At 43.9% G+C, this 13968-nt stretch overlaps 1 protein-coding gene across 1 annotated transcript; it reads right to left on the minus strand.

Annotated features, from left to right (window-relative positions):
- Nucleotides 1–3533: 3533 nt before the first annotated feature.
- Nucleotides 3534–12382, minus strand: stk25b (serine/threonine kinase 25b). Its single transcript, XM_063016722.1, has 11 exons — nucleotides 12005–12382; nucleotides 10796–11026; nucleotides 9246–9302; nucleotides 9053–9161; nucleotides 8215–8372; nucleotides 7860–8045; nucleotides 6578–6723; nucleotides 6100–6208; nucleotides 5033–5104; nucleotides 4665–4801; nucleotides 3534–3840 (listed from the first exon to the last, which is right to left on the minus strand). The coding sequence occupies exons 1-11, from the start codon at nucleotides 12032–12034 to the stop codon at nucleotides 3795–3797; spliced, it is 1281 nt and encodes a 426-aa protein (XP_062872792.1). The 5' UTR covers nucleotides 12035–12382; the 3' UTR covers nucleotides 3534–3794.
- Nucleotides 12383–13968: the final 1586 nt, after the last annotated feature.

Genomic DNA, 13968 nt, shown 5'->3' on the forward strand with positions numbered 1-13968 from the left:
ACATACACATACACACGCCCATTCACCTATAGGGCAGTTCAGTGTCTCCATTTAACCTGACTGCATGTTTATGGACTGTGGGAGGAAACCAGAGCTCCCGGAGGAAACCCACGCAGACACGGGGAGAACATGCAAACTGCACAGAAAGGACCCAGATTGCCCCGCCTGGGGATCGAACCCAGGAGCTTCTTGCTGTGAGGCGGCAGTGCTACCCACTACCGGTTCATCCCAGAGCTGTTGAGTGGGGCTGAGGTCAGGGCTCTGTGCCGGACACTCCTGGAACAGGAAAGGACCTTCACTAAACTGTTGCTGCAACGTTATAAAGCTTATAATTTCCTTTATATGATTGATTATTACACCTGTTAGTGACTGTTGTGGCTGAAAAATGTGAATTCAATAATTAGACAGGGCGTCCCAGTACTTTTGCCCATAGTGTGAACAACTCCGGGACCAGGTCTGTGTTGCCTGATACAGGATAGAAAAGGCTTTGTCGTGTGTGTGTGTGGGTGTGTGCTGCCACTCCTAACTTTATACCAACCTGATCTCAGATGTCTCATCTATCCAACTCACAAAACGTCCTTTTGTGCTGCTTCCCCACAGTTCCACTCCTAGATCCTCTTTCTAATAAACCTGCTCACCATTTCCTTGTAGATATAGAGATCTGCGTGTTTAATATTCGATCAGTCTGTATTATATTTATTGTGATGTATTAACAGCTCCAGTCAGATGCACCCGAGTTCAGGAACTTCACTCAGTTCAGGAACCTCTCCAGCCAGGAGGATTAGGGCTCGAGCTTTCACACGGCATGAAATTCCCACAGTTAGCCACCAGAGGGCAGAAAAGTGAGATCACATACAGGCAGGTACAGCAGGTAGCTTCTCATCAGGCCCACCCACCATACAGGTGACTTCTGGGTATACTGGTATACAGTGGTAATACCACCGAGGACCACCAGGGCGGAGATATCGTTTATACATTTACATTTTCAGAATTTAGCAGATGCTTTTATCCAAAGCGACTTAGTGTACAGTCTAAGCAGTTGAGGGTTAAGGGTCTTGCTCAAGGGCCAACATTGGCAACCTGGCACTGGTGGGGTTTGAACCAGCGACCTTCTGCTTACTAGTCCGGTACTATAACCACTAGGCTACAACTGCCCATTGTCTTATCAGGGTGGTGCTGGTGTACAGTTGTGTTCAAAATAATAGCAGTCCAACATCACTAACCAGATCAATCACTGTTTTTGGTAGAAATTATATTTATACATGGCAAAAAACTTACTAGTAGGTGTAGTACAGTAATAAAAAACCAACAGACCCAACCATCATGACATGCATACTGCTGATTCTGTGTAATTGAATAAGTAACTAAAAGGGGCGTGTTCAAAATAATAGCAGTGTAAAGTTCAATTAATGAGGTCATTCATTCTGTGAAAAAATGGGTGTCAAACAGGTGGCCCTTATTAAAGTATAAAAGCAGCAGATGTTGTACATGCTGGTTATGGTGCATTTCTCTCTAAAAAACAGTGAAATGGGTCGTTCCAGACATTGTTCAGAAGAACAGCGTACTTTGATTAAAAAGTCGATTGGAGAGGGAAAAACATAAAAAAGTGCAGAAAATTATAGGCTGCTCAGCTAAAATGATTTCAAATGCTTTAAAATGGCAACCAAAACCAGAAAGACGTGGAAGAAAATGGAAAACTACCATTCGGATGGATTGAAGAATAGCCAAAATGGCAAAGACTCAGCCAATGATCAGCTCCAGGGAGATCAAAGAAGGTCTAAGGTTACCTGTGAGTACTGTGACGGTTAGAAGACGCCTGTGTGAAGCCAAGCGATCGGCAAGAAGCCCCCGCAAAGTCCCATTGTTGCAAAAACGACATGTGCTGAAGAGGTTACAATTTGCCAAAGAACACATTCACTGGCCTAAAGAGAAATGGCGCAACATTTTGTGGACTGATGAAAGCAAGATCGTTCTTTTTGGGTCTAGTGGCCGCAGACAGTTTGTCAGACGACCCCCGAACACTGAATTCAAGCCACAGTACACTGAGAAAACAGTGAAGCATGGTGGCGCAAGCATCATGATATGGGGATGTTTCTCATACTATGGTGTCAGGCCTATTTATCGCATACCAGGGATCATGGATCAGTTTGAATACATCCAAATACTTGAAGAGGTCATGTTGCCTCATGCCAAAGAGGAAATGCCCTTGAAATGGATGTTTCAACAAGACAATGACCCCAAACACACCAGTAAGCGTGCAACATCTTGGTTTCAGACCAACAAGATTAATGTTATGGACTGGCCAGCCCAATCTCCGGACCTTAAACCAATAGAAAACTTGTGGGGTGACATCAAAAATGCTGTTTCTGAGGCAAAACCAAGAAATGCAGAGGAATTGTGGAATGTGGTCCAATCCTCCTTGGCTGGAATACCTGTTCACAGGTGCCAGAAGTTGGTTGACTCCATGAAACAGATGTGAAGCAATTCTCAGAAACAGTGGTTATACAACTGATTATTAGTTTAGTGGTTTACAGGAAAGCTAAATATTGAAGCATTTTTCAGCTTAAACAGTAAATGTTTGAGTTTGTAAAGAAAAATGCAGACACTGCTATATACTCCTAATATTCCCTTTTCTTCACTTTCTGTAAAGTAATAACACATTTGATCAATTTTAATTCATGTTTTGATTTGGAAAAGAATGTGCAGTTATTATAAGAATTCTGAGCTTTATTCACTTTTTTAAACACACTGCTATTATTTTTAACACAACTGTATGTCAAGTGTATGTGAGAAAAATCAGTCTCATGGGGCCAGAATTGAAGTCTTCTGGACTTGGTATTAGTGTAAAGCTTGCTTGACTGTGGACATGCCCACTATATGGACAAAAGTATTGGGACGCCCTTTCTAATTTTGAATTCATGTTTCAGCCACAACAGTTGCTAACGTATGATATAATAAATCAGTCATATAAAGACATGAAGAAAAGCTTCAGTGTCCTGCACAGAGCCCTGATTTCAGCCCCACTCAGCAGCTCTGGGATGAACTGGAACATCGACTGATCAGTCAAAGCCCAGCCATACAAATGCTGTCATAACAGCCCTGTAACTGTGCTGCTCTGTGTATTCCGACACCTTTTTATCAGAACCAGCTTTAACGTCTTCAGCAGTTTGAGCTACAGGAGCTCGTCTGTTGGATCGGACCACACGGGCCAGCCTTCATGCATCTATGACCCTGTCCTTGGTTTACCACTGTTCATGATAGATTCTGATCACTGCAGACCAGGACACACCCCACAAGAGCTGCAGTTTTGGAGCCATCACAATTTAACCCTAATCAGAGATAATCAGTGTTATTCACTTCACCTGTCAGTGCTCACAATGTTATACCTGCTCGGCGTATTTTACTAGTTTATTTTTGAAATGGGACGTCCAACAGGTTCATAATCAGGCACCCAATACTTTTGACCATATAGTGTATTTACTTCATCTGAATAGAACATGTGAACCAACAATAAATCACAACAGGACGCAGCGTTTTCATAAATGTTTATAACAGGATTTTGGATCTAACAGGTAAACACAGAGCGCTCTCTCTCGCTCTCTCTCTCTCTCTCACTCACTCGGTCTCTCTCTTGCTCACTTGCTCGCTCACTCAGTCTGTCTTTTAAATACTCTCTCGGTTCTATAAAGAAATGTAACTGTAAAAATATTTGAGAATTCCTCAGTAAAAGATCTGGACGGTGGAGGGGAGGTGATGAGATGGTCCACGTGGAGTCTCAGGGTTCGGGGGGGGCTTCACCGTGACGATGGGGTCGTGTTGCCGTTTCCGTTGAGAGCGAACCTGAGAAATAAAAGAATGAATAAAACCCAGGAGTCTGCTAATGATCGTATTATTGTGGACATAGATCTTAAATAATCAAGACATGAAACCCAGCGAAGTGTCACGTGATGAGAAAATAAGAGACGAGGTGGAGCTGAAGACCTTAATGTGAAATGAAGTACTGTTTCCTCCACCTATAGTCCTATATTTATATTTATGACTGGCTTTGGCTGTAACTAAATAATATAAATACTAAAAAACTCTCTTGTTCTTGCGGACCCAGTTCCAAAAAAGATGGGACAGGAGGATGAACGCAAAATAAAAACACAATGCAGCGATGCGGAAGCGCACAAACAGATGGGAGTCTTTGATTTATGTAAACATGAGCTTATTCGTCATTCGATGCCTGCAACACGTTCTAAAATTCCAAAATATTTGGGACAGGGTGATGCCATCGTGACTGGTTAAATAAGGAGCCTAAGGATGGGGGAAGAGTGGTTAACTAATGCCAAACCACAAACGAGTTCGACTATCCAATCCGTCCATCCTTCATGAGTGAGATGTTTGCCGAAGCTGAAAGAACCATCACTGTTGCTTAGCAACCAGGGCGCACCTACACAGAGTGATACAGGTATGGTGAAAACGTTGATCTGCCAATCAACCCGCGCCAGCCGCTCATCAATAAAACCTGAAATCCGTCTTAACACGGTTACATTTCATCCGGCGTAGCGATTCAGAACCGCGATTGAACCGACCGGATCTACTTCAGAGCGGTTCCGTCACACCTGCCAGCCAATCAGAATTGAGGATGTTCTGTGTAGATGAAGGTGTGTTATGGTTCTCACCGACACACTCTCTCCATCACGTGTGTGACCAGCAGGTCCGAGATCCCGGGGCACGACTCCTCAGCCAGGTTAAAGGCGTTCTCTAGTTCCTCTATCGCCCCGATCCCTCCGCCGCTCGCCCGCCGCTTCTCCTTCAGCTGTAAACCAGAGCAGGTAAACACACACACACACACACACACACACACACACACTTCAGTACCACAGAAATTCTCTCGCTGGCTCTAAACTGTGGTTATAAAAATTACAGTGAGGTGAGCGTGTCGTACGTTCCAACATCACCACCACCACCAAAAAATCTTCCTACTGATGATCCCAGTCCGGCTGATTTACACACAGAACAACATTAGATCAAAATGAGCTGCTGGTACCTCTCTGAATGTGGGCGAGACGAGAGCAGACAGGCACTGAGACCTCGGCTGTCTCTTCACCGTCTCCGCCGCCTGTATGAAAAAAACATATATAAAAAAAATAACACACACATATATATATATATATATATATATATATATATATATATATATATATATACTGTATATATATATATACTGTATATATATATTAGGGCTGTCGAAGTTAACGCGATAATAACGCATTAACGCGATTTCAATTTAACGCGATTAAAAAAAATAGTGCCGTTAACGCAAATTCTAGTTCATGTTGAAACTTGACTGGTAGAACAAACGTTTTAATGTCGGACTTGCCACCGTTTTTCATTTGCGGTTTGTTATCATAATGTAACCGAGCGTTGTAGGGATGTACTTGCTTAATAAAGAAATAAATACACGCTATATTCACAAGTTGTCGGGAGCAGAATACTTTTTTTTTTTACTTATTCTGTTACGGTACCAAATACCGGAAAGCTGAGTCAAGCACGTTAGTCCATGAACTATGGAAGCCCAAAAGGGTCAAAACACACTCACTTCGTGTAGAAACGTCCATCAAACCATCGTCACAATACAACCACAGACAAGTCTGATACAATAACTACGCCTTATCCCACCTAAAGCACCGCTGATCTACAATGTTTGCTGATGGAGAAATTTTAACCTACAATCTGACATTTACTGCCTAGTATGTGAGTGAATAAAACTCCCTTACAGTTTTCTCTTGTCCCAGCAGTTTTTAACATAAGTACATTTAGCATAAAATGTGTTCACCATTTTAATGTTAACATTTCACTTAAAAATCCTTGTTTTCTATAACATTTACACAGATTTTTTTAATGCGATTAATCGCGATTAACTATATAAAATTCTGAGATTAATTGCGATTAAATTTTTTAATCGTTTGACAGCCCTAATATATATATATATATATATACATATACATACAATCACAGCATTAACTGAAAGATGCGAATAACTGAGGTTTTTATGGTTACGAGAGGAAACACGCAATTTGATCACAATTATGAGTTCAGGTGTTTCACCCTTACCTCTGAGTCTGAAGTGGGGTATCCTTTCTGTAGTTTATTCATGGAGCTGGGGCGCACCGTGGGGAACGTCCACATAGGACACGAGTCCCTCTCATCACCCTCTCCGTCCCTGTACACACGAAACAGCGGCGATGAGACGCTGAGTGAAATCAGGTAAACAGATGGGTGTTTAGATGGAGGACTGATGGATTTGTGAATAGATGGATGTGTGGAGGGATTAACAATGAGAGATGAATGAACAGATTGATGGATGGGTGAGTGTGTGGACGGTTGGATGGATGAGTAGGTGGATGAATGAGTGGAGGATTGGCTGAATGGATGAACAGCAGACTGAAAGAACAGACAAATGGCTGAATAGGTGGGTGGACTGGCCAATAGTGGACGAGTGAGTTGACAGGTGGACAGATGACTAGATGGTCGAGTTTGTAGATGGGTGGATGAACTGATGGATGAACAGTTAGACAGGTAAATGGCGTACATGTCCGAGTCGTCCGAGCTGGACTCTTCTCCGTGTCCGTCAGATTTCCAGCGGCGGTATCGGTCGATCAGTTCGGTCAGGTAGGAGGTTTTCTTGGTGTAGCGTGTAATGAACTTGTGTTTGAGGAGTTCTTTAGCTGTGGGTCTCTGTACAGAAGAAAACGATTCATTTAGTTTAAAAAAAACCTCACAGCCCTTCATGAGGGTCAATGAAGAAACAGTTACACAGAATGGATGGATTGATGGATAAATGGATGGATGGATTGAAAGATGGATGGATGGGTGAATGGATAGAAGTAATGGGTAAATGCAATGGATGGACAGAATAATGGATTAATGGATGGATAAACAGCTGATGGATGATAGATAGATGGATTGTAGTATGGATTTATGAATGTATGAATAGATAAATGGATAAAAAGCAGATGGATCAATGGTAAGATACATGAATGGCTTGGTGGTTCAATGGATTGGTAAATGAATGGATTGATGGATGAATGAATGAATGGATTGGTGAATGAATGAATGAATGGATTGGTGAATGAATGAATGGATTGGTGAATGAATGGATGAATGGATGAATGGATTGGTGAATGAATGGATGGATTGGTGAATGAATGAATGAATGGATGAATGGATTGGTGAATGAATGGATGGATTGATGGATGAATTAATGAATGGATTGGTGAATGAATGAATGAATGGATGAATGGATTGGTGAATGAATGGATGGATTGATGGATGAATTAATGAATGGATTGGTGAATGAATGGATGGATTGATGAATGGATGGATTGATGGATGGATGAATGAATGGATGGATTGATGGATGAATGAATGAATGGATTGGTGAATGGATGGATTGATGGATGGATGAATGAATGGATAAACAGAATGATGGATAAATGAATCTATGGATTGGTGGATGGATGGATGAATTGATTGGTGGATATACAGTATGGATTGTAGTATGGATTTATGAAAGGATTAATGGATGGATAAACAGCAGACGATTGATGGATAGATGAATGAATGTATTGGTGGGTGGATGGATTAATAAATGAATGGATTAGTGGAAGGACAGATCAGTGGGTGGACGGATGGATGAATGGACGGTAAGATACATAGATGGTGTATTGGTGGATGAAGGGATGGATGGATGGGTGAGTGAATGAATGAATGAATGAATGGATGAATAAGTATTTAATCATAATAAATCACGACAGTATTTTAATGAAGACAGAAATCACTGAGGATCGATCGTCTCCTGTACGTGTACTTACAAACCGCGGGTCTTTATTGAGACACGCCTCCACAAACTCTTTGAAGGGTTTGCTATAGGAGCCCTCCAGTGTCGGCGGAGGGTTTTTGGGGATGAGGAAGAGCACACGCATCGGGTGCAGGTCCGAGTTCGGCGGCTCGCCTTTGGCCAGCTCGATGGCGGTGATACCCAGCGACCAGATATCTGCCTGCAACCCACACAGACAAGAAACAAGATCAACATCAGGTCTCATCCTCTGGTTCCTCCGGTTCCTCGAAATGATCCAAAGCATGACGAAGCGTACAGGTAAATACACAGATGAGCCAAAACATTAGCACCACCCACCACAGGGGGCCCCGAACCCGCCTCGGACTCACCTTGAAGTCGTACGCGGACTGTTTGATGACCTCCGGCGCCATCCAGAACGGGGTTCCCACGAACGTGTTCCTCTTAATCTGCGTGTCCGTCAACTGACCCGCCACGCCGAAATCCGCCAGCTTCACGTCGCCCTGCTCTGACAGCAGCACGTTCGCCGCTGCATGATACAAACACACAGAGGGTACAGCTGGGTCATGGACATCTACACTATACAGCCAAAAGATTGTGGACGCCCTTCATTATCAAGCAGCTTATCTACAGTAGCTACATGGTTTTGGAACACGTTTGTCTAACAGGCTCGTGACTAGCTGTCCTCATACAGCTCTTTACATGTCGTATGTCTGTGGGAATTTGTGCCAATTCTGTCAAAAGACGAGCAGCATTTGGTCAAGAAAGCCTCAGTTGGTGTTCCAGTTAATCCCAAAGCTGCTGAGTGAGGCTGAGGTCAGGACTCTGTGCAGCTTTTCTTTATGTCTTTATAGAGCATGCTCATGCTGGAACAAGAAGGAGCCTTCCCTAAACTGTTGTTGTAAGTTGGAAGCATATCATTTGCTTTATATGATTGATTTATTACACCTGTAAGTATCTGTTGTATCTAAAACACATGAAAATAGAAAGGGCGTCCCAATACTTTTGTCCGTATAGTGCTTTAATTACCGCAGTATACTGGACTAGTAAATAAAAAATGTCGCTGGTTCAAGCCCCACCACTGCCAGGTTGCCAATGTTGGGCCCTCGAGCAAGGCCCTTAACCTTCACTTGCTTAGACAGTATACTCTCACAGTACTGTAAGTCACTTTGGATAAAAGCGTCACTAACACCGGTCATCATTATTTACCTTTAATATCACGGTGAATCTTCCTCTCCGAGTGTAAATACTCCAGACCCTTCAGGATTTCCCTCAGTATGGTGGCGATGTACGTCTCCTCTAAAGGACCCGGCCGAAGCTGAGGGACGAACGGAGCACATCAAGTCAGCAACCCTAATAAAACGTTTATCTCATTATTAAAGACGCAGGTTCTAAAACTCACCAGGTCTAGAGCAGAACCTCCTCCCAGATACTCCATAATGATCCAGAGTTTCGTTCCCTGTGAATCACACACCAGAAAAGAACATTTACCTTTACCTTTAGCATTTATCCAGAAGAACCTCCACAGTAAACATTTTCTTAATGACGCCACGTCCAAAAATGCACGTCAACAAGCAGCGAGCGATCAAAGTTTGTGCGCTGATGTGCAGCGTAAAATCAAGTAGGAAAAATAAATGAATCCGAGTGGATTGGGCAACACGACCAGCAGGGATTGTTTGTTCTATAGTGAGTTGGAGGTTAATAAATATTTTTTTTTTGCAATGCAGTGTGGGTATTATGGTTTGGCGTGGACATATAAGGTCACAAATACTGTAAAACTTGTGTGTATGCCGATGTATTCTGATTCCCACGTTTTTACATCTCCTCCCCCGGGTTTCCAAACCACGTATTGGCTGTAGTTTCACACCGCACTCACTGCCAGTCGGCCGACCGATATCCAGATATTTAACATGCTAGATATTTTTCTACAGTCGAGCCGCTCGGATCGAGTTGTTGAGTAGTTCACACACAGCGATCGAGAGCCGAGTCTCAATCGCCGAGTTGCCTCCGAGCCGGCAAATCTAGCGCCGACCAGTCGTGTAGTGTGAACTAGGCATAAGAGACTCAGATGTACGAACAGACAGGGGAAGTTTGTTCCACTACTTGGGTGCTGGTACAGAAAAGAACCTCACATTTCAGACTGAAATAATTAGTCACCTTATCTGCCCCTGCTTTTTTAATTATACCCCCCCCCCCCCCCCCCCCCCAAACCGCCTGTCTTTGGTGAATTACAGCGGATCATTGATCCTGAACATACTTCTCGGTCACACCGACCCTTGCATGTCCTCCCTCAGCGCATCTCTCCTCTGAACATACTCGAATCGTCGCTCAAACCCGGATTATTTGACAGAATAGGCATAAATTCCAACAGACACACTCTGAAATGTTGTGGGAAGCCTTCCCAAGAGTAAAGGGGAAGGGTGCCACCATATTAATGCCCATGCTTTTGGAATGGAGTATCCAACAAGCTCAGTGTAAGCTGTCCGGATACTTCTGTGACCAGAATCATCGATCTTAATCATGACTGAGGAATGAAGAGGCCGTGGCACAAAGGAAATGATCCTACACAGCTTTTACACACCCGAATTAATCATCAAAGCTGCTGTCCGTATATTTTTGACCCGGAGATTTGTGGAACAGATGCTGAAATCATTAAAATCCCAGAACTGCTGACACACGTCCCTTACAAGTGACCTCAAGTGACTCTGTGTGTTCCACCATCTAGGACGTTTCCTAAAAACACTATACGGACAAAAGTATTGGGACACCAGATAAGACTTTCTTGACCAACATCAGTGTCCCATCAATACACATCCTCTTTTTGACTAAATGGGCACAAATTCCCACAGAATGGCTGTTTTCTAGCTTTACACTGAGGTCACTCTACGTTAATAGAGTTTGTTTTTAAATGGGACGTCCGAACGCTCCATATGAGGCAGCTACAAGACCCACCTTCAGGTACGAGCCGTAGTACTTGGTGACGAAGGGACTGTCGCACTGGCTGAGCACGGTGATCTCCTGCTGGATGTCCTCGATCTCGTCCTCGGCCTCCTCCAGGTCGATGATCTTGATGGCCACCACCTCTTTGGTGCGGTTGTTGATGCCTTTGTAGACCTCGCCGAACGAGCCCTTACCGATGCGCTCCTGTTTGGTGAAGTACTCCTCGGGGTCCAGGCGGGCATTCTGGTGAGACGCGGAGAGCGAGAGGCCGTCAGAGACGTATTAGCCAAAACATTAACCCCCCCCCCAAAAAAAAAAAAAAAAAAACGTACAAATTTAGTAGCACTGATTCATTCACTGTCTGTTTTACCACCATTATATCCTGGTCAGGGTCACAGTGGACAGGAAACACCCTGGACAGGTCACCAATCCAACACAGCTCACACACACTTAGGACAATTTCTAGTAGCTCTAATTGACCTGACTGCTTGTCTTCGGACTTGTCGGAGGAAACAGGAGCACCCGGAGGAAACCCACACAGAAGGAACCCTGGCTGCCCTACTGGGGAATTGAACCCAGGCCCTTCCTCCTGTATTTCCTACCAATATGAGCCATCATTTATAGATTTTGGACCCTAATGCACATATAATTAAACTGTTTGGTCTATAAACGAGGGTTTTTACTCTGCACCATTGTGAACAATGTGTATAACGAACACTTGATCCATCATCTCAGTGCACCACACTGGGTTTGCCAAATAGTTTCTGTACCCTATCTGTACACTACATGACCAAAAGTATGTGGACACCCTTCTAATGATTAGGTTTGGATGTTTTAGGCACACCGACCAACTATTGAAAATAACCCACTAGTCTCCCACATCTGATGCCTGACCGCCACCCCAACAAACACCTTTGGGATGAACTGGAATGTCGATGTTTGCGAGCCAGGCCTTTTCCAAAATCCAATTCCAAGTGCATGATTTCACTAATGACAGCACTGACATCTTAAAAAGACTCCCCAATGAATGTTTGAACGTGAATGGTTCTGGAATGGCATGTTCTCCTATAAGCTAATAATCAAGTGTCCACATACATTTGACCATGGAGTGTACAATGAATGCATAGAGAGAGTGACACCCACATTGCATAGGATGTCCAATGCTGGAACAATACAGTGCATTTGGGACACAGCCCATGTCGTTGGGGATGTGCAGGTTACCTGGTTGTGGATGGCACGAAGGTGGGCCATGATGTTCCCTCAGCCCCCTTTGTCACCCAAAACTACAAGCTGTGCAGGGGTAATCGGATGCTGTTCTTTTCCTGGTGCCTCAACTGATTGTTAGATATAAACAGCAGCAGCAGCAAGGATCCCAGTGATCCCAGTACTCCCAGTGCTCCCAGTCAGCCCTGTTTTCGGCCTCCGGTCTCTTTACATCCGAATCCAAACACACTAATGAAGACGATCAGGTGTCATTCAGCTCCATTTGTATAAAAACCAACACACAGTGCGGCGTGTTTGCGTGAATAAACCGTGATCATCGATTATCGGATCATCGCTGCTGGTCGATCTGATGGAGGACAAAAAAATAACAGTGCGGAAAAAGCACGCATGCGCGGCTCAGACGGGCTGGTAGAGGAAGACCGCGCATGCGCGACTTCATCGTTATTGTTGGGAGATGTAGTTCTGCGCGGCTGCTCAGTTCTTCAGTTTGTAGTTCTTCCTTTTGATTCACTTCTTTCTAGTAACAGCTTCATTCTGATCAAGGTCGAGGAGAAGCCAATCCACTTACTGCCTGCTTCTGATAAGGTATCCACATTGACTTAGGGAGAACATGACAAATTCTCACAACCCAGCTTGATTAACTTACTGTGTTTTTTCCCCCTTGATTCATTAATTTAGTAATTTTTCTTCAGTAATCGCTGTATCCTGGTCAGGGTTGCGGTGGGCCAGGTAACACTAGGTAACACACCCTGGACCCTATCCAACACATGCTGACACACACTCACCCATGCTTAAAGGGCAACATGGTGCAGCTGTGTCACTTTTATGTGTGTTTTTGCAACAAGAGGCAACCCGAGTACTATAAGTGAAGCTATTCAGATATGGGAAGAACATGCAAAACTCCCCACAGACACTAACCAAAAGTCAGGACCATGTTGGTGCTGCCCTGTCTGTTCTAAACGGGTATTAAATGTGTCGTTTGCCAGTGCAGGTTAAAAACAAACCTGTTGACGATAATTTTAGACTTAATCCTGTGCAGCAGAGCATGAATGAACTTCCTCTGATCCTGCTGACGTCCGAAGCCTCCTCCGCTCTCAGGGATGAGTTGTGTCCAGACATGAACATCACAGTACTGGTGCTGCACAGCTCCAGCAACCCAGTTCCATCAGATGCTTCCAGAGTGTTTTAATGCCCTGCGATGGTTCGTAGTGTTCTGTCCGGGGTTTATTTCCAATTGGCATGCAGTAGTTTGGCATGCAGTAGTAGGTCCTTGACCCACTGCAACACTGAACCTCAGTCATTGTTAGTGAGAAGTTTGGAATGTTCTCTCAAGCATTCAAAAGATAGATTGGCTGCTGTAAATTTGTGCGTGATGGTTTTGACGGTTTTAGAAGCAGGCAGAAGGTGGATTGGCTGCTTCTTGGTGCAAGTGACTAAGTAGTGACTTGCAGTGTTCCCTGCTGACTCGCATACTCATTCATTCACAACTAGGGGCAGCCAGTCCACCTACTGACATGGTTTTGAAAGGTGTGGGCAAATGCCCAGTACCCAGAAGAAACCGGCTGAGGATCGAACCCAGGTTAATAGGTGCCCCTGAAGTTCAAACTAAAAGAAAAAAACGATGAGAGCTTTATATATGGTGTCATTAATTTATTCATTAATCCCATTATTTGATTATTTTTGGCATGATACCTACAGCAAGTATTTATAGTCTTAACACCTGAGATTGGATTATGTGCTTAAGCTTAAAAAAAACCCCAAACCAATTAATGTGTTATGTAAGCCTCAGGAACCCAACTGGGAGGCACTACCAACATGGTGTCAAAGCTGGTGCCAGTTTCTCCAAACTAGAGAACCTTTTAAGAACAGAGCTGCGTTTCCATTGGCCTGCATTACGTACGTGGATGTGGGCTTGCATCACAAGGTTCGAGGTTCAAGACCAGCAAGGAAATGCGCTGAAC

Source organism: Trichomycterus rosablanca, chromosome 20, assembly GCF_030014385.1.
Source record: "Trichomycterus rosablanca isolate fTriRos1 chromosome 20, fTriRos1.hap1, whole genome shotgun sequence".
NCBI lineage: Eukaryota > Metazoa > Chordata > Actinopteri > Siluriformes > Trichomycteridae > Trichomycterus > Trichomycterus rosablanca.